Source organism: Malaclemys terrapin, chromosome 23 (genome assembly GCF_027887155.1).
Source record: "Malaclemys terrapin pileata isolate rMalTer1 chromosome 23, rMalTer1.hap1, whole genome shotgun sequence".
Classification (NCBI taxonomy): domain Eukaryota; kingdom Metazoa; phylum Chordata; order Testudines; family Emydidae; genus Malaclemys; species Malaclemys terrapin.
In genome coordinates this window covers 3,811,468-3,831,518 of record NC_071527.1, presented here as the reverse complement: position 1 = coordinate 3,831,518, position 20,051 = coordinate 3,811,468, and the positions used below count along the sequence as shown (strand labels likewise).

At 64.1% G+C, this 20,051-nt stretch overlaps 1 protein-coding gene across 3 annotated transcripts; it reads left to right on the top strand.

Moving 5' to 3' along the window:
- The first annotated feature begins 219 nt into the window (after positions 1 to 219).
- B4GALNT1 (beta-1,4-N-acetyl-galactosaminyltransferase 1) lies at positions 220 to 20,024 on the top strand. Of its 3 annotated transcripts, none has more exons than XM_054013043.1 (12): positions 220 to 1,005; positions 3,166 to 3,333; positions 5,169 to 5,384; positions 8,513 to 8,686; positions 8,827 to 8,933; positions 9,207 to 9,244; positions 12,279 to 12,459; positions 15,338 to 15,439; positions 15,804 to 15,994; positions 16,086 to 16,226; positions 17,117 to 17,354; positions 18,065 to 20,024. In XM_054013043.1, the coding sequence occupies exons 3-12, from the start codon at positions 5,170 to 5,172 to the stop codon at positions 18,277 to 18,279; spliced, it is 1,602 nt and encodes a 533-aa protein (XP_053869018.1). In that variant the 5' UTR covers positions 220 to 1,005; positions 3,166 to 3,333; position 5,169; the 3' UTR covers positions 18,280 to 20,024. The 3 variants fall into 3 exon arrangements, with proteins under 3 accessions (XP_053869018.1, XP_053869019.1, XP_053869020.1); XM_054013044.1 differs by having other exon boundaries at positions 222 to 1,005; positions 15,807 to 15,994; XM_054013045.1 differs by lacking the exons at positions 220 to 1,005; positions 3,166 to 3,333; positions 5,169 to 5,384; ... (1 more) ...; positions 8,827 to 8,933; positions 9,207 to 9,244 and having other exon boundaries at positions 12,341 to 12,459; positions 15,343 to 15,439.
- Positions 20,025 to 20,051: the final 27 nt, after the last annotated feature.

Genomic DNA, 20,051 nt, shown 5'->3' with positions numbered 1-20,051 from the left:
AGGCCACCTTGCTCCCACTGGAGTGGCCAGTCCCGCATCTTCGGGACACGTGCAGTGTCCCCCGATCCGCAGCCGTGCGCCCCGGCTCCCCCTCGGTTCAGCCCGCCCCAAGCCGAAGTTGACTGAAAAAGGCTCAGGGTAAAGCATCTGCTAACAGCAAGGGAATTGCGTTGACAACAAGCTTCTGGGTGAAAGGAAACCAGAATTGGAAGTCACGGGCCTGCCCTTATTAGTCCCTTTCCCAGCTGATCAGGGATCCAGCCCTTGGCTAGCTTCCATGAGACATTCCTGCTGGCAAGAGATCTCCATAACGGGACGCGTCGGTGCCCCTTTTCCTCCCCCGACAGGCCCTGACTTCCAGCCCCCTTTCAGCATCAGGGCGATTCGCGACCGCCCTGCGGCCCCCGTCCGGAGTCCATTCTTGGGGTACGCTCAGGCCTGCCCCAGCTCCAGACGGTAAAGACAGGGCCGGGCGGGCTGATCGATCACATGCTTGGCTGGGGTTCGCTGTAACCCTCAGGGAACGGCCTTCATCCCCAGCGGTTTCAGAAGGGAATAGTCTACCTGTTACCCCTCGCTGCAAATATGTCCTGTGCAAACATCTCGCAGGCACCTGGACGGTGGGCTGGTCCTTAGCCTTGGGCAGAGCCCACGCTCCTCCCTCACCTCGGGGAACGATCAGGTGTAACGTACCTGCCTGCGCAAATCGGTGTCATGCCCCGTCGGCCCGTTCCAAGCACGGTGCAGACATCAACCAGCGCTGCTCCTGGAAGGGAGGCAACTCCCTCGGCTTTCCGAAGCAGGGAAAAGAGGCAGCGACCGGAGCAAGGCAGAGCTCAGGTGGTCCCCAGAGCCACGCTGCACCCAGCTGGGACCTGCTCCCCTCAGCACAGCAGCATCTCCCAGGTGTGGCTCGACCTGGACCTCCGGGCAGAGTTTGTGCAGCGGTGACAGCGCCTCTGGCTGGCTCCAGCAGCGGGGATTGAACCCACGGACTTTGTAGCTGTAAGTCGGAGGGGCTGTTGGTAACCTCTGTATGGGGGCAGAGAACCTCAGTGGGCCAGCGGGGGGGGGTGCTTTGGGGTCAGAGAACCACAGTGGGCCAGCGGGGGTGTGTGTGCTTTGGGGTCAGAGAACCCCAGTGGGCCAGTGGGGGGTGCTTTGGGGTCAGAGAACCTCAGTGGGCCAGTGGGGGGGTGTTTGTGCTTTGGGGTCAGAGAACCTCAGTGGGCCAGCGGGGGTGTGTTTGTGCTTTGGGGTCAGAGAACCTCAGTGGGCCAACAGGGGTGTGTGTGCTTTGGGGTCAGATAACCCCAGTGGGCGGTGCTTTGGGGTCAGAGAACCTCAGTGGGCCAGTGGGGGGTGCTTTGGGGTCAGAGAACCTCAGTAGGCCAGCGGTGGGGGGGGGGTGCTTTTGGGTCAGATAACCTCAGTGGGCCAGCGGGGGTGTGTGTGCTTTGGGGTCAGATAACCTCAGTGGGCCAGTGGGGGGTGCTTTGGGGTCAGAGAACCTCAGTGGGCCAGCGGGGGTGGGGGGTACTTTGCCCCAGTTGGGCCCAGCTCCGGGCTTTGCATGGATTCGTGGCTGACGGATGCCGGGGGGCAGGGGGCAGAGGGAATCACAAGCGGGTTTTCATTCCTCTCTCGTCGGAGCAGCCCCTGGCCCCAGTTCCGGCCCTGAGGGGCTGCCGGAGGGGGGAGCAGCTTACCCCCAGGGCTGAAGGGCCTGCCTTTTGCCCTGCCCATGACCTCCAGAGCAGGACAGCCTGGAGGACCAGCCCCTCTGCCCTGGGTTTCCAGTCAGATCCTGCCCACCGTGCTAGTTGATTTATCCCAGCTGAGCACACATGGGCTCCGGAAACCAGCCACGGTGCAGGTGTGCTCCCACCCAGCCTGCCCCTACCCTGAGGCGCTGGGTGCCAAAAGGGAGGGGGCCTACGTTCTGTGCAGACAATGGCCACATCCGTCTCTGCCCCGGGGGTTGCAGCAGAGCTCTCAGCATGAGGGGTGGGGCGCACTGGGCAGGTGCAGGGGCCCCAGCTGGAAATATCTGCCCGTATCGGACTGGAGCCGGGGGCCTGAGGTGTTTGGACCATTCCTTTGCGCTGGGCTTTCCGGTGGGGCAGGATTCCGGGGGCGGGGTGTGTCCCCCCACCCTCTGTGACACCTTTGATAGACGTAAAGGTGGGGTTGCACTCGCCTATTGCCCCACTGAATCTGAGCCCAGGAGGCAACTCCCGCAGACCTGCCCTCCCTGCATTCAGCAGCCCCACTGCTGGCATCGCCCTTCCCGAGAACGCCGTGGAGCCGTCACCCACGCGGACCACAAAACGTCCCGGAGACTGGAATCGGGGGCAGGAAGGAAGTTGAGTCAGCCGCTGGTGACTCGCGGCAGGGCCGCGTGGGAATATCTCGCCATTGGGGGGGGATTCCGTGGGATCCTGGCAACGGGGGTGGCAGCGGGGACCGGATTGGAGGGCAGCGTTCGTGCCTTTGGGGTTGTTTGAGGGGTTGCATTCTTGGTTCCCCCTCCCCGGGGCTGTGCGTGGCCTCTGACCGGGCTGCAGGGCAGATAGCAGCAGGTTTCTCAGCACCCCCAGGGAACGCAGGGCCGCTCGGGGCAGAGGCGGAGTGGGGGGTAGCCTGACAGCAGGAATTTGGGGACGGCGGGGAATGCTGGGTGTGGAAGCAGAGAAAGAACGGACAGGAAGGGGATTGCAATGCATGACAGTTGGTTAGCAAGAGTCAAGCTAACTGTAATCCTAATAACGCGAGATTTGTAGAAGCGAGGATTGTGTGAGGCGAGCAGGAAAGACCTGTGTGCAGGGCCGGCTCCGGGCACCAGCGAAGGACGCAGGTGCTTGGGGCGGCCAATGGAAAGGGGCGGCACGTCGGCCTCTTCGGCGGCAATTCGGCGGCAGGTCCCTCAGTCCCTCCCGGAGCGAAGGACCCGCCGCCAAATTGTCGCCGGAGAATGAAGCGGCGCGGTAGAGCTGCTGCCGAAGTGCTGCCGGTCGCGGCTTTACCTTTTTTTTTTTTTTTTGCTGCTTTGCCGCTCGGGGCGGCAAAAAAGCTAGAGCCGGCACTGATTGCGTGAGAAGTTGTTGTGACATTGTGTAGATAACATTAAATGTAATAGCATCTCCCGTGTGATGCTTTCCACAGGGCCCCTTCCTGTTTGTTGCTCTCATCCGGTGCTGGGTAAACAGTTGCTTCCCCCTCAGTCTGAAGCTGTCTGGTGACCCCCCAGGACGGTGCTTCAAGGCGCTTTTGGGAAGGAAGCGGCTCCTCCTCCCACCGCTCCCGAAAGGGCCTGGATCCAGGACGTCCCAGGTTACTGCCGCGCCGGGAGCCGCCCTCTGAGCGCCACGTTAGATTGGAAGCTTCCTGAGGCAGGGCCTGTCTTTCCGTTCTTTGTGCAGCCCCTAGCGCAGCGGGGCCCTGGTCTGTGGCCCCCTGGTAATACGAATAATGAAGAATGAGCCTGGCAGACTCTGAGCCGGTTAACACAACGCAGTTACTGGGGAGCAGCACCTGGCACAACGGGGCCGTGATCTCGGTCGGGGTCGGGGCAACGCCCGGCACAAGGGGGCCATGATCTCGGTCGGGGTCGGGGCAACGCCCGGCACAAGGGGGCCGTGAACTCAGTCGGGGTCGGGGCAACGCCCGGCACAAGGGGGCCGTGAACTCAGTCGGGGTCGGGGCAACGCCCGGCACAAGGGGGCCGTGATCTCGGTCGGGGTCGGGGCAACGCCCGGCACAACGGGGCCGTGATCTCGGTCGGGGTCGGGGCAGCACCCGGCACAAGGGGGCCCTGATCTCAGTCGGGGCAGTGCCCGGCACAACGGGGCCCTGATCTCGGTCGGGGCAGCACCCGGCACAAGGGGGCCCTGATCTCAGTCGGGGCAGTGCCCGGCACAACGGGGCCCTGATCTCGGTCGGGGCAGCGCCCGGCACAACGGGGCCATGATCTCGGTCGGAGTCGGGGCAGTGCCCGGCACAACGGGGCCCTGACCTCGGTCAGCACTTCTCGGTGTTGCCCTAACCCACCAAATGGCAATGCCTGGTGGGAGGTTTTTCAAAGGGCGCAGGGACCAGGAAGAATGAAGAGGCGGATGTTCAGAAGGGCTGAGCGGCCAGCCGCCACCCCACACCTCGAGAACAGGGCAGGATCCCTTCCTCGCAGCCACCCCCGCGGGCCGGTGGGTGCTGAGCCGCCCTGCCAGCCTGGCACCCAGCTCAGAGCCGGCCGGCCCAGCAGCACCGCAGCGTTAAATGAGTTTTCCAGCATTCCTCTCACCCTCTGTTTGTTGGCAAACATGCCCCTTGCAGCAAAGACCCTGCTTCACCCGCTGGCACCGGCCAGGGCCGAGCCAGCTCCCTCGGGCAGACAGCACGAGCTCCCAAGGCTGGGTAGTGGGCTCCGCCCCACTTTCCTGGGGGCTGGAAGCTGTGCTGCCTGGCACCGGCTTTGGTCCCCACTCCCCTGTGCATAACTGGTGCCACACCGATTTCACACCCGCTTTGCACGAGTGTAAACGGCTGCCCGGGGAGGAACAGGGCTGAGAGCCAGGCCCATTCCCTGTCAACGGGGAGGCACCAGAAGCCGGTCCCGCTGGGGGCAGAAGCAGGTCTGTGGGGGCAGCGGGGGGGTGGGTATCGCAGGCTGGCACAGCAGCATTTTACCCTTTGCCCTGGCAGCGTGGATCCAGCCCGATGCCCTTTGAAAGCAGGTCCACCCAAGTTCCACGCACTCGGAGCCCTCCCCTCTTGGGCCCCCCATCTCCATTGCGGCGGGGGGGGGGGAGAATCCAGAACCCCCTGCCCCCCCTCTGAACCCCTCCCCACAGCTGCCCAGCGCCCCAGGTAGCACTGCCAACCCTCCTAGGTGGTCCTGGGGTCTCCAGGGCGTTGAGATTAATCTAAGTCAATGTGATGCAACGTCCCACCACAACTGGCAGGTCCAGGCTAGGAAAGGGCGCCGGGCCAAGAACTGACCCGGGAAGCAAAGTTTGGTTGGAGCTGGGAGCCGAACAGAGCGGAGATGGAAGTGGGCGCAGTCCCTGAACCCACATGCCCGGCTGGGGCCCCCCGGAGCCCCCAGCCCAGATCCCCCCTCCCCGGCCGGCATGGGGCACCCCCACTCACCTCCCCGCTGCCCCCTGCAGGATGCGTCTGGTGCAGAAGTCCCTGTGTTTGCTGCTGGTCGTCACGGCATCCCTGGCCCTGCTCTACCTGCACGTCTGGTTGCCCAAGTCCTACAGCACAGTCGACCTGCGCAACCGGCCAGACCAAGCCCCCGAGCAGCTGCTGGGTGAGCCCTTGCTGGGCCCCTCCAACAAGTTCGCCCACATCCCCTTCCGGCTCAAGGAGGAGATCGTCGAGTAAGGACCTCCGCCCGACCGCATCCTGGGGCTGGGTGGGGGAGGGTCGGGAGGGGGTGGCCAGGGCGGGGGAAGCCCCAGCAGGGCCTTGGCTGGGGTGGATACGGGACTGGCCCCTACGGGCAGGGCTGCAGCCTGGCTCCTGAGATGGTGTGACAATGCGGTTCTGGTGGAACCCAACTGAGAGTGCCAACTCAGGACAAATTGCTCAAACAGGGCAGTTACAGCCCAAGGCTGGGGTTTTTCCACCTCTAAGGCAAACCAAACCAGCCAGACTAGGAGGACTTCGGTCTCACCCCCTGGCTAACCGCAAGTCTCACAAGCAATCTCCTTAGACACCCCAGTTTCCCAGTATTACCACCAGTGCCACTCGTTATGGGGACAAATGGTTATGAATACCAATACCCCAGTAAAAGAAAAAGGTTCTCCCGATCCCAAAGGACCAAGCCCCAGACCCAGGTCAATATACAAATCAGATCTTATCCACAAATCACGCTGTTGCCAATCCTTTAGAATCTAAAATCTAAAGGTTTATTCATAAAAGGAAAAAGATAGAGATGAGAGTTAGAATTGGTTAAATGGAATCAATTACATACAGTAATGGCAAAGTTCTTGGTTCAGGCTTGCAGCAGCGATGGAATAAACTGCAGGTTCAAATCAAGTCTCTGGAATACATCCCCCGCTGGGATGGGTCCTCAGTCCTTTGTTCAAAGCTTCAGCTTGTAGCAAAGTTCCTCCAGAGGTAAGAAGCAGGATTGAAGACCAGATGGAGATGAGGCATCAGCCTTATATAGTCTTTTCCAGGTGTAAGAACACCTTTGTTCTTACTGTGGAAAATTACAGCAAGATGGAGTCTGGAGTCACATGGGCCAGTCCCTGCATACTTTGCTGAGTTACAAGGCGTATCTGCCTTCTCTCAATGGGTCCATTGTATAGCTGATGGTCCTTTAATGGGCCATCAAGCAGGCTAGGCAGAGCTAACACCATGTTGTCTGGGATGTCACCCAGCAGCATAGCCTAAGTTTGCCATACAGACAGTATAGAGCCAATATTCCTAACTTCAACTACAAAACTGATACACACATATAGACAGCATAATCATAACCAGTAAACCATAACCGTGTCTTAGACACCCCATTTGACCCCCTTTATACAAGATCTGGGTGCCACTACCAGACCTTGGTTGCAACAATGATCTATATGGTCCCAGATTATATCAATAACGTCACAGATGGGCCTTGGGAAGTGGATTTTCCTGGCTCCCAGCCCTTCCCCAGTGGACACTTCCCCAGAGCCCTGCCTGCTCCTGGTGGGAGGGTCCCCAGACTCCCCCCCTCTTGCCAGCACTGGGGTCCCCACCCCTTCCATGGGGTCATCAGCCTGGGGCAGGAGCAGGAAGGCAGGGGTGGGGATGTCTGTCTGGGGCAGGAGGGCAGGGGCATCAGCCTGGGGCAGGGGCAGGTGGGCAAGCGCAGGGGTACCTGTCTGGGGCAGGAGCGGGGGTATCAACCTAGGGTAGGGCAGGGAAGCTGGGGCTTGGGTATCAGCCTGGGGCAGGGGCATCGGCCTGGGGTACGGGCAGGCAGGTATCGGCCTGGGGCAGGGGCAGGCTGGCAGGGGCATCGGCCCGGGGCAGGGGCAGGCAGGTATCGGCCTGGGGCAGGGGCAGGCTGGCAGGGGCATCGGCCTGGGGCAGGGGCAGGCAGGTATCAGCCCGGGGCAGGGGCAGGCTGGCAGGGGCATCGGCCCGGGGCAGGGGCAGGCTGGCAGGGGTATAGGCCCGGGGCAGGGGCAGGCTGGCAGGGGCATCGGCCCGGGGCAGGGGCAGGCAGGTATCGGTCCGTGGCAGGGGCAGGCAGGTATCGGCCTGGGGCAGGGGCAGGCTGGCAGGGGTATCGGCCTGGGGCAGGGGCAGGCAGGTATCGGCCTGGGGCAGGGGCAGGCTGGCAGGGGTATCGGCCCGGGGCAGGGGCAGCGAGGTATCGGCCCGGGGCAGGCTGGCAGGGGTATCGGCCCGGGGCAGGGGCAGGCTGGCAGGGGTATAGGCCCGGGGCAGGGGCAGGGGCAGGCTGGCAGGGGCATCGGCCCGGGGCAGGGGCAGGCAGGTATCGGTCCGTGGCAGGGGCAGGCAGGTATCGGCCTGGGGCAGGGGCAGGCTGACAGGGGCATCGGCCTGGGGCAGGGGCAGGCTGGCAGGAGTATAGGCCCGGGGCAGGGGCAGGCTGGCAGGGGCATCGGCCTGGGGCAGGGGCAGGCAGGTATCAGCCCGGGGCAGGGGCAGGCTGGCAGGGGCATCGGCCCGGGGCAGGGGCAGGCTGGCAGGGGTATAGGCCCGGGGCAGGGGCAGGCTGGCAGGGGCATCGGCCCGGGGCAGGGGCAGGCAGGTATCGGTCCGTGGCAGGGGCAGGCAGGTATCGGCCTGGGGCAGGGGCAGGCTGACAGGGGCATCGGCCTGGGGCAGGGGCAGGCTGGCAGGAGTATAGGCCCGGGGCAGGGGCAGGCTGGGAGGGGTATAGGCCCGGGGCAGGGGCAGGCTGGCAGGGGCATCGGCCCGGGGCAGGGGCAGACAGGTATTGGCCCGGGGCAGGGGCAGGCTGGCAGGGGTATAGGCCCGGGGCAGGGGCAGGCAGGTAGGGGCATCGGCCCGGGGCAGGGGCAGGCTGGCAGGGGTATAGGCCCGGGGCAGGGGCAGGCTGGCAGGGGCATCGGCCCGGGGCAGGGGCAGGCAGGTATTGGCCCGGGGCAGGGGCAGGCTGGCAGGGGCATCGGCCCGGGGCAGGGGCAGGCAGGTATTGGCCCGAGGCAGGGGCAGGCTGGCAGGGGTATCGGCCCGGGGCAGGCTGGCAGGGGTATGGGGCAGGGGCAGGCTGGCAGGGGTATAGGCCCGGGGCAGGGGCAGGCTGGGAGGGGTATAGGCCCGGGGCAGGGGCAGGCTGGGAGGGGCATCGGCCCGGGGCAGGGGCAGGCTGGCAGGGGCATCGGCCCGGGGCAGGGGCAGGCAGGCGTCACCATCGGCCCGGGGCAGGGGCAGGCTGGCAGGGGTATCGGCCCGGGGCAGGGGCAGGCTGGCAGGGGCATCGGCCCGGGGCAGGGGCAGGCGGGCGTGACCGGGTCCCTGGTCTCCGCAGGCTGCTGCCCAGGAACTCCTGCTCGTGCGAGGTGGCGCCCGGCGGGAAGCTGCCCTTCCCCAAACAGCTCTTCAGCCCCCTCTACTCGCTGGAGTTCGCCTCCGCCCTCGGCCCCGCGGAGCTGGCGCGGCTCCGCCGCAGCCGGGAACAGGAGTACCAGAGCTACCGGCAGCGGTGAGTCACGCTGGGGAGGGGGCACAGGGCTGGGGAGGGGCCTCACGCCTGGGTCATAAAGCCAGAGAGACCCCCGCCCCTCCTGCCTGGGGCACAGCCGGAGCTGGGCCTATCCCCCTCACTCCCTCCTTCCCCCCCAGGACCCAGTCTCCAGCTGACCAGCTGCTGATCGTCAGAGCCAACTCCCCGCTGGAGTACCCTGCCCAGGGCGTGGAGGTGCGCCCGCTCCGGACTATCCTCATCCCAGGTGAGTGTCTCAGCCTGCCCTGCCATCCCCACTCCGGGGCAACCCACCCCCTGCTCCCAGGACGGAACAGAGCCAGTGGTGATGGGGGCGAAGGGGCTGGGTGGAGGGATGGCACACACGGCCTGGGGCCGGACACTGCAGCCCCTATTGACTCATTCCCTGCCCCCGGGCGCTGCTGCCCAGGGACGACCAGTGGGCAGGACATGAGCTCGCTGGGGCAGTGATTTGGGAGGTTCCTGGGGGTCTCACTAATCCCGTGTCATGTCTCCCCAGGGCTCAGCTTGCAGGCAGCCAGCAGTAAACTGTACAAGGTAAGGCATGAAGGGGGCTCACCGTGGGGGGGGTGCAGGGTGAGGCTCCAGCACTGCCTGGTGGAAGCTGGCACATGGAGGCCAGGCTGGGGGGGGGGGAAGCAGCACCAGCCCGGCCCTGGGGGCCACAGGGTGGGTCTGAGGAGTTTATTCCAGGGCAGACGCTTGGCGTCTGTCCTCACGGGAACGGCGTCACCCCGGGGCCCGAGGGTCACGGCTCCATTGCACAGGGCCAGCATGGGCACTTTCCACACCCCTAGGGCAACCAGGCGTCCCGTTCGAAAGGGACAGTCCCGTCGTTAAGACTTTTTCTTAAAAACGGGCAAATTGTCCCGTATTTTCTGTCTCCCCGACCCCCTCAGTACTGGTGGGTCCTGCTGCTGGCGGAGTCCCTGCTCGCCAGCCGCCCGCCCGCGGTGAGTGGGGGGGTCCAGCGGCTGACGACGGGGGTGGATGTGCAAGGCTGGTGGCGGGGCGAAGATGCAGCATGCGAGGTCGGCCGCTGCCCTGCTGCGTGCCGGCTCTCGGCCAGCAGGGCCCCGCTCCCTGTCCCGTTTCCAGCCGGCGCTGGCTACGCGCGGTGAGCTGCGGTGGCTGGCGAGTGCGGGCAGGTGGCAGCCGTTACGTGTCGCCTCTGCTGCCCACTCACGGGCCCTTTACGTGCTCCCCCTCTCGCTGTCCTCTCCCTGCTTTGCCCCCCCCTCCAGCCCCGCTGCTCCTCCATACCCCACCCCCCGGCGGGGCGCGGCCCGCTCCCAGCGCTGTGTGGAGAACCAGCCCATGGACGGAGCGCTCAGCGCACCAGCAGCCTGGCCGGCAGGCTCCCTCCATCCCCCCGCCTCTGGCTGGGCCGGCGTCCCGGGAGAACCCAAGACCCTCCAGCCCGGGGCGCTGGCCAGGAGGAGCTGAGCCCTGCGTGTGTCAAAGCCCCGCACCGCCCCGGCACGGGCGGGCCTCTCCGCCGCTCTAGAGCCGTGCTAGGCCCCCTCCCCTGCTGCGCCACCTCTCTGCCCCAGTTCACCCGTGCAGTCAGGTTCTCCACGCAGCCTTAACCCCTTCCTGCCTGCACTGCAGCTGGGGGCCAGGCGGCGGCTGGGTTTGGGGGGCGGCCGGCGGCAGCCTGGAGGTGGGCAGGAAGGGACAAGCTCCGGTCCCTCCCGCACAGTGTGGGAAGCCTAGGCGTGCGCAGCACTTTTCATTCGGGTGTGCACCCAGGGAGCCCCGCCCCCACCCTGCCCTAGCCCCGCCCCTGCCCTCATCCACACCCTCCTTCTCAGGGCCGCCGGGGGGGGGGGGGCAGGCAAGGGGGGCAATTTGCCCTAAGCCCCACAGGGCCCCCCCATGAGAGTTTTTCGGGGCCCCTGGAGCGGGGTCCTTCATTCACTCTGGGGGCCCCGGAAAACTCTCGCAGGGCCCAGGCCCCCGGAGCTTCTTCCGCTCCGAGTCTTCGGCAGCAATTCAGCGGCGGGGGCCCCCTGTTGCTGAAGACCCCAGGCCCCCTGAATCCTCTGGGCAGCCATGCTTCTTCTTCCCCCCGCCGACTGCCCCCCTCAGAACTCCCAACCCCCCCTGCTCCTTGTCCCCGACTACCCTATCCTGGGACCCCTGCCCTTAACTGCCCCCCAGGATCCCACCCTCTATCTAAGCCTTCCTGCTCCTTGTCCCCTGACTGCCCCCCTAGGATCCTACCCCCTACCTGTCCCCTGACTGCCCCGGCCCTTATCCACACCCCCGCCCTCAGACAGACCCCCAGGACTCTCATGCCTATCCAACCGCTCCCCGCCCCCTGACAGGACCCCCAGAACGCCCGACCCATACAACCCCCCCACTCCCTGCCTGCCCCAACCCCTCTCCACACCCCTGCCTCCTGACAACCCTCCCAGAACTCCTGACTCAGCCAACCCCCCCACCCCCTCCAGAGACCCCCCCCACCCTAACTGCCCCCCCAGGACCCTCCTTGCTCCCTGTCTCCTGACTGCCCTGACCTCTATCCACCCCCCACCCCCTGACAGACCCTGGGACTCCCATGCCCCATCTAAACCCCCCTGCTCCCTGACTGCCCCCTCCAGAGACCCCGCCCCTAACCACTTCCCCGGGATTTCACCCCCTATCCAACCCACCCTGCTCCCTGACTGCTCCCACCCCTTATCCAACCCCCCCGTCCCCGGACCCCTTACCATGAGGCTCCTAGCAGCATGTTTGGCTCCGTGCAGAGCCAGATACGCTGCCCCGCAGGAGCGCGCAGCCCCAGCCCCCAGAGCCCTGCGTGCGTGGCGACATGGCTCCAGGGGAGGGGCCCGGCGACTTGCTGTGCTCGGCCGGGCGCTCCGGCCTGGGAGCGCAGACCCCGCGACTTGCTGTGCTCGGCCGGGCGCTCCAGCCTGGGAGCGCAGACCCCGCAACTTGCCGCGCTGGGAGAGTGGGGCCCTTTGCCCACCCCTGCATTAGGGTGTGCCTGGGCACACCCCGTGCGCACGCCTATGGTGGAAAAGCTGCGGCTGGCTACATTCTGGTGTGAACCCTGGCAGAAATCGGGCGGGGTGGGGCATGTGACCCTGTGTGCCCCACGGCTGTTGTCTCAGGCCGACGCGGCGGCCAGTACCAGGAGAGGCAGGTCCGTCCTGGGGGGCCAATCAGGCATGGAGGGCGGAGAGGGCCAGTCGTCACCTCCCCAGCCCTGCGTGAGAGCGGTGTACGGGAGTTTGTGCGCGCGATAAGATAAGAAGATAAATGAAAAGAATCCAGCTAGTGGCATTTCTTTGTAACAGAGGGGCAGTGAACTTGGTGTTCATTTGAACGTTTGTACTGCACAGTTCTGCTCGATGGTGGTGGAACTCGCTTGAATATGCAAAATTTTACCAGGGGTCCCGTATTCAGCCCAAGGACACATGGTCACCCGTCACACGCCCCTCCCCAGGCAGTGCCAGCCCAGCACCCATCCCCGAGCCAGGGGCAGTGCCCTTTGCCACCAGCCGCCCCCTTGCCACACCTAGCCCCAAGCGCTAACCCTGCCTCCCTCTCCCCCCCTCCCTAGGTGACCCTGACGGCCACCCTGGGCACCCTCGACGTGGCGGCGGTGGTGGAGGGGGTGAAGGCGCAGGGCGAGGGGGAGACGTGTCTCTCGCTATCAGCCACCCAGCTGGACAACCTCAACCGCCAGCTGCAGTTCGTCACCTACACCAACACGCTTTTCCACCCCAACACCGCGGACACAGGTGGGCACCCGGCGCCGCGGGGGGGGGGGGGCGTGAGAATCTGACAACTGGCCCAGGGTGGGGCAAGGGGCAATACTTGGGGGGGGGAACCATCCTGCAACAGGCCATAAACCCCTGACAGAACATTCCAGTATAGGGCTTGTGACCCTGTGTGCCCCCCCTTGGGTCCGTCCCAGGGGGCCAATCAGGCATGGAGGGTGGAGAGTGCAGGGCAGGGAGGGGAGGGCCAGTCAGTCACCTCCCCTGTTAGCAAGTTTGCGGATGACACTAAGCTGAAGGGCAGGGATAGGGTCCAGAGGGACCTGGACAAATTGGAGGATTGGACCAAAAGAAATCTGATGAGGTTCAACAAAGATAAGTGCAGAGTCCTGCACTTAGGACGGAAGAATCCCATGCACTGTTACAGGCTGGGGACCGACTGGCTAAGCAGCAGTTGTGGAGAAAAGGACCTGGGGATTACAGTGGACGAGAAGCTGGATATGAGTCAGCAGTGTGCCCTTGGTGCCAAGAAGGACAATGGCATATTGGGCTGTATTAGTAGGAGCATTGCCAGCAGATCGAGGGAAGTGATTATTCCCCTCTATTCGACACTGGTGAGGCCACACCTGGAGTATCGTGTCCAGTTTTGGGCCCCCCACTACAGAAGGGATGTGGACAAATTGGAGAGAGTCCAGTGGAGGACAACGAAAATGATCAGGGGGCTGGAGCACATGACTTATGAGGAGAGCCTGAGGGAACTGGGGTTATTTAGTCTGCAGAAGAGAAGAGTGAGGGGGGATTTGATAGCAGCCTTCAACTACCTGAAGGGGGGTTCCAAAGAGGATGGAGCTCAGCTGTTCTCAGTGGTGGCAGATGACAGAACAAGGAGTATTGGTCTCAAGTTGCAGTGGGGGAGGTCTAGGTTGGATATTAGGAAACACTATTTCACTAGGAGGGTGGTGAAGCACTGGAATGGGTTCCCTAGGGAGGTGGTGGAATCTCCTTCCTTAGAGGTTTTTAAGGTCAGGCTTGACAAAGCCCTGGCTGGGATGATTTAGTTGGGGATTGGTCCTGCTTTGAGCAGGGGGTTGGACTAGATACCTCCTGAGGTCGCTTCCAACCCTGATATTCTCTGATTCATGGAGAGGGCAGGATCAGTACTGGGCTGTAACAGGGCAATGACTCACCGCTGCGGCGCCTCCTGCTGGTCATCCTGGGAACTAGCTCTGTCCACTCAGGAGCGCCCTCTGCAGGCCGGTGTCTCGCTTGCCGCTGGCCCTGGTGTCCCTCCCGGACCCTGGAGCCCCTTACCTCAGGGTTCCGCCCCGTGCAGTACCCCGCAGTCTCCCACCCCCTATCCCCACCTCACCTCAGTCTTGGGCTACTGCCAGTCACCATCTAGTCCCCGCTCACTGGGGCGGCCTGCAGTATCAGCCACTCATCACTGGCAAGGAGGGTTTGGACCTACTGCCTCTGCCTACCCCCTGCAACCCCAGTACCCTTCTTAGCCTTTAGCAAGGCCTGCAACCTGGGGGGTTTCCAGGCCAGAGCTCCCCAGCTCCTCTGGCCTTTCCCCAGCCCTGCTCCACTCTAGGGACCCTGCTCAGCTCCCAGCAGCCAGGCCCTTCCCTCTCCACATCTCCCCCCAGCCCTCTTATAAGGGCCCTCATTAAACCAGCCACAGCTGGGGTCAGCGACCCCAGTCCCTGCTACAAGGGCACTACACAATGGGGCATTATTCCAGGGTATTGCCCGGTCGGTCAGGGTGACGCAACCACAGAAATTGGGGGGCAGCCACAGAATGGAGCAGTTTTTAAAAGACACCCCCCCACACACCCATCAGTGTTATATTCCCACCCTCCCGTTTAGCCCCCTTCCCCTTTTCCTCTCTGGCCAGTCCAAAGCTGCACCCCAGCCAGGCCCCCTACGTGTCCCTGGGATCTGGGCTCCACCCCAGCTGCTACGCAGCCCCCTGGCAGGCCGTTGTCTGGATCCTGCAGCCCCTCCCTTGAGCTGGGGCAGTTTCAGCCAGTCCTTTAACGGCCACCCGCTCGTTCCACCCCAGGCTGTCTCCTGACTGCCCCCACCACCACCACCACCACAACCCCCCCCCCGGCGTTTCCTGCTCTGCCCCCCCAGGTAGCAAGGCAAAGTCCAGAGGGAAACTGCGGTACACACAGGCCTCATCTGAACATGGCAGAAAATTCCCCCTTTGACACCTCCCTGCCAAATCTGCTTTTCCAAGGGGCGGGCGGCCACGGGCTGGTGCTGTCTTCAGCACTCCCCTCTCTGGGGCATCACCCCTAACGTCTGCCCCTTTGGCCTGAGCTCCTCCCCCTCCCAGCAGCCTCTGATTGGAGCCTGTTGGGTCACACCCCAGTTCTCCCTGGTGGGGGCTGTGTCACTCATGTGCTAGGCTCCGGAGCAGGGGGCTGGGGAGGGGGGCTGAGGACATGGGGGAGGCCAGAGGAGAGGGCAGTAGCCGGTGCCATCAGGCAGCCCTGGCATGGGTAGAGCTGCAAAACACCAGGTGGGGGAAGCCAATCCGGGGCACCGTAAAGAGTGGGCAGTTGCCCCCAGGGCTGTTGTGTTGTGGGGAGGGGAATATTCCCAGCCCCCAAACCGCAGAGACTGGCTGGGCAACGAGGCTGGCCTGTCTCCTCCCGTCCCGGGGCCGGCCGGGGACAAGGCTGGCTTTGCTGTGGGACGGGAGCACAAGGGGGTCTGTGTCGAGGTGGCCCCCCCTCCGGGCTGCGGGAGAGAGGAGAGAGCGCCATGGAAGCCGGGGGGTACTGGGCCCCTGGGGGACCCCTCCTGTCGGGGGGGCTCCTGTACCCCAGAACTTCCTCTGCACTGACTCCTCCCCCTCCTAGTGCCCGTCTCCCCCTTTGTTTTCCAGTGCAGTTTGCCACCGATGGGCACCAGGCGTCTTTCACCATCCGAATCCGCCATGCGCCCACGCCCAAGCTCTATAACCCAGGTACCCCGGGCGATGGCGGAGGTGAGTGCCAGGCGGGCGCCAGGATCGGGGGTGGGGGGCTTGTGCCGGGTGACCTACGGGCTTCTGCAGTGGGGAGGGAAAGGTCAGCCCACGGTATTCAGGGTCAAGGCTGCCCCCACTATCCCCCACAACCTGGGGTCCCCCTGAATCCTGCCTGCACCTCCCCGCATGACTGGGGTCCCCTGAATTCTATCTCAGCCTCTCCCCCTGCCTGTCCAGCTCTCTAGTGGCTGGAGCAGATGGCACCCAGCAGCATCTGTCTGAGGCTGGAATTGCGGGGGGAGCTTGTCCCCCCCCAAGGCAGGTTCCCCCCCTCCCTGGGGTGCTGCTCCCCTTCCCCATAAACCTCTTGCCCCTCTCCCAGCAGATTACAACATCAGCGCCCTGGTCACCATTGCGACCAAGACCTTCCTGCGGTACGACAAGCTCCGGGTGCTGATCGCCAGCATCCGCCGCTTCTACCCCACGGTGACCATCATCATCGCGGACGACAGCCAGCACCCCGAGGCCGTGGGGGGCCCCCACATAGAGCAGTACTTCATGCCCTTCGGCAAGGTAAGGGGAGACCCGGATCTTGGGGCTCAGGGCCGGGTAGGGCTCGGGTGGCCGGGCCAGGCACTGATGTGTCCCCTGCTTCCCCGACCAGGGCTGGTTCGCAGGGCGCAATCTAGCCATTTCCCAGGTCACCACCAAGTACGTGCTGTGGGTGGACGATGACTTCATCTTCACGCCCCGAACCCGGGTGGAGAAGCTGGTGGACGTGCTGGAGAAAACCAGCCTGGACCTGGTGAGTGGGGCGGGGCGGCTGCACCTGGGGGAGAATGGGGGAGGCCGGCCATGCCTTTTGGGGGGGGGAGTGGGGAAATTGCAGGATGTACAGTTATGAATCATAGACTATCAGGGTTGGAAGGGACCTCAGGAGGTATCTAGTCCAATCCCCTGCTCAAAGCAGGACCAATCCCCAGGCAGATTTTTGCCCCAAATGGCCCCCTCAAGGATTGAACTCACAACCCTGGGTTTAGCAGGCCAAGGCTCAAACCACAGAGCTATCCCTATCCCAGATCGTGCCTGGCTGGGGATGTTGGGGGGAGTTCGGCCACACCTGGGCGGGGGGGAGGGGGAGGACTCCTGAGAGTGGGATTCCAAAGCCCCACCCCCACCCCGCCGCTCCCCCACCCCCACAGTTCAGCATGGAGCCATGGGGCCAGCGCCGCAGGGAGGGCAGGGGAGCCCCCTAGTGGCCACTGCGGGACATGACACGGTGGGAGTCTCAGAAGCTGTCCCAGCTGGCCGGGGACCCCCAAATCCTTATCCCCTGCACCATGCGGCTCCCACCCCAGTGCATTGGGGGCACCCGAGTCTTCGCCCCTGGGGGCAGCAGGGCACGATGGGTCACAGGAAAGAAAGCAGGTGTCGGAGCTCCCTGCACAACGCCCCCAGGGGAGGGAGGGAGACCCAGGGGAGGGGGAGTTGGTGCAGAGCCCCCAGGTGAGCGGGGGAGGTGGCCCAAGAGAGGTGGGGGAGCTGACCCAAGGCCCCCAGGGGAGCGGGGGAGCTGGTCTAGGGGAGGGGGGGTTTGGCCCATGGTCCCCAGGGGAGGAGGGAGCTGGCCAAGGGCCCCATGTGCTGCTCCCGGCAGCCCGTCCATTTCCCTGCTCACGTCGGCGTGTCTGGCAGGTGGGGGGCGGAGTGCGGGAGATCACGGGGGTCACCACCACCTACCGGCAGAAGATCAGCGTGCAGGCGGGGGGCGAGGAGGGCGACTGCCTGCAGACGCGCCAGGGCTACCACCACCTCCTCGAGGGCTTCCCCGACTGCGTGGTCACCGACGGCGTTGTCAACTTCTTCCTGGCCCGCACGGCCAAGGTGCTGGAGGTGGGGTTTGACCCCCGGCTCAGCCGCGTCGCCCACCTGGGTGAGTGCGGGGGAGGGCTCGTGACAGGGCTGCACCACACCACTGTAGCACCTGCCTAGTGCTTAGAGCAGGAGGGGCGGGGGCTGGGAGCCAGGATGCCTGGGTTCTATCCCCAGTTCTGGGAGGAGAGTGGGAGTCTAGTGGTTAGAGCCTGGGGGTAAACCAGGACTCCTAGGTTCTATCCCCAGTTCTGACACTGACTCACTGTGGCATTGGTCACCGCCCCCCGCCTCAGTTTCCCTCTCTGTGGCATGGGAATGCTAACATGGGGCTCCATTGCAGGGCACACGGGGGTCCCTGGCCAACCGAGGCAATAGGGCTATCAGCGTTACCGCATGCTGGTTAGCCAGGCAAGCCAGTGCCACCCGGAGAGCTGACATGCCAAACAGAAGTTGCCACTTTTACTAGGACCCGGGGAACGAGATGCTTTGTGGCAGTTTCCTGCCTCTGGGGCCTGGTTCCCGAAATCCCAAGGGGCGTCAGCGCCCGGTGCCCAGGAGCCCTGGGCAACCTGTCCCTCCAGTGCAGCCAGATGGGGAGGGGTCAGTGGGAGGGAACACCAGGGGGTGTCTCAGGGGGAAGACCCAGGATCTGGGATGTTGGTTCGATCCCCGTTGCTCACAGCCGCCCGCACCCACCCCCAGTCATACACTGCTGGGCCGGCTGACCCGGCCCCTCCTGCATTGACCCCCGTGCCCTCTCCCCGGCAGAGTTCTTCATCGATGGGCTGGGCGTGCTGCATGTGGGCTCGTGCGCCGACGTGGTGGTGGATCACGCCTCCAAGCTCAAGCTGCCCTGGCAGAAGTCGGAGAGCGAGAAGCAGTACGCCAAGTTCCGCTACCCCACCTCGGGCGACAGCAGCGTCAGCGTCAAACACGGCCTCTTCTACTTCAAAAACCGCTTCAAGTGTATGACGAGCAACTAGCCCCACCGGGCTACCGGCCCCACCCTGCCAGCGAGCCGGACCCCAGGGAGAGCCCCATTCCCCCCCGCCCCATGGAGCTGGGGCTTTTTATCCTTGTACCAGGCCAGGGAGGTGACCCCTGCTACCCCAGCTCTCCGGTGCCTCCAGACCCAGCACCATCCCTATGCCCTGCTGTGTCCATGGGGGGCGGAAGGCTCCCCCACTTTCCCAGCAGGCCCTAGGGGAAGCCAGAATGGCACAGTGGGATACTGGGAAATCCCCTGGACCACAGGATGGGGGGGTGAGGGCTGGCTGGGAAGAGCTTACAGCATCCCAGTGGCCAAGCCCCCACCTTCCCCAGGAGATGCTGTTTTATACTACAGACCTGCCCCCATTCACTGCCAGATTTCTCCAACGCCCCCCGCAGGAGAGAACTGGCACAGCCCCCGCCCCTCCCAGCTGCCCCAGGACAAGCACCAGGGCCTCATTTTATTTTGTGCCAAGTGGTTATAGCCAGTCCACCCCCATTGCCATCCCTGGGAGATTGCCAACGTCAAGTGCCAAAGACTGCGGGGCGGGGGCAGCCCCTTGAGCAAGGGGAAGGGCTGACGCCCATGGCTGGGTTGGGGGGCACCGCCATGGGGGGGGGACGACTAGTCATTCCCAGTGTCGGCTGGTGGCTGAGATCTCTTTTGGAGCGTGGGGACTCTTTCTACCCAGAATCCAAGAGCGTGGGCACAAGGCGAAGGGCCAGCCCCAGCCCCACACTACTCAGAGAAGGCCCCATGACCAGAGCGTTGGACGAGGCAGAGGCTTCTAATCTAGGATACGGGGGGGCAGGAGCTGGCTGGTCGCTGTGGGAACTGGAGGCAGAACGCTGGGACCGTTTGTGTCGCGCGCGTGTGTGTGTTTAATGTGAGCGACCGAGGAGCCGGGCACTGCCAGGAGACCCAGGGCTGGCAGATGGCATGCTTGAGCTGCCATCCCCAGCTGCTGTTTTCTACAGGGAGAGAGAGGTGAGGTTTTAAGGGAAAAAGATGTTTTTTATTTAAAAAAAAAAAATCCATATGCAAGTATTCTCTTTGCCCTAAAGGTTATCCAAGTCACGCCCCCTCTGTCCTGAGTCCTACAGTCATGGTTTAGCAGAACCAGAGAAAAACTTTGTACGTTTTGGTTTGTTTTTTAAAAACGTTGGCCTCCGAACCAGTGGGGCAGTAACATTAGAGGCTATGTCCCCCCACTGGCTGCAGTGTCCCCCTCCAGTGACCCAGCTCTGCAGTGTACCTCTCCTTGCTAGCAAGATGGTAGTGTGATGCCAGCCTGGGGCTAGGGGCAGCCCTGGGGGAGCATGGTATGGGAGGGGGGCAGGAGGCACAGGCTGAGAGGACAGATGCAGCCTGCGGAGGTGGTGCTGGGGGCCAGGGCCTGCAATCAGCCAGAGTGTGTGTGTGTGGGGGGGGGGGGGGGGGGAAGAGAGGATTATTCCCTGGGCTCCATCTCAACCCTGCCGGGGGGCGGGGAAGAGGGCTGGATGCAGGGGGCCATCCCAGGCAGGGGGGAGGCCCCTGCCTGCCAAAAGCACATTCCCTGCTGTCCCTTCCCTGCGTGAAGGGGTCAGGGACACCTGCCCTAATGCCATGCCATCCTGTGACACCAGCAGCTGAAGCACCACCGGGGGGGGGGCCCTGTGGGAGTTGAACCCCCCCCCTCCCCCCAAGCACAGACAATTGGGGGAGGACAATAAAATAAAGGGATTTTGGTTCCTTTCTGTGGTTTAAACCCTGAGTGTCTCT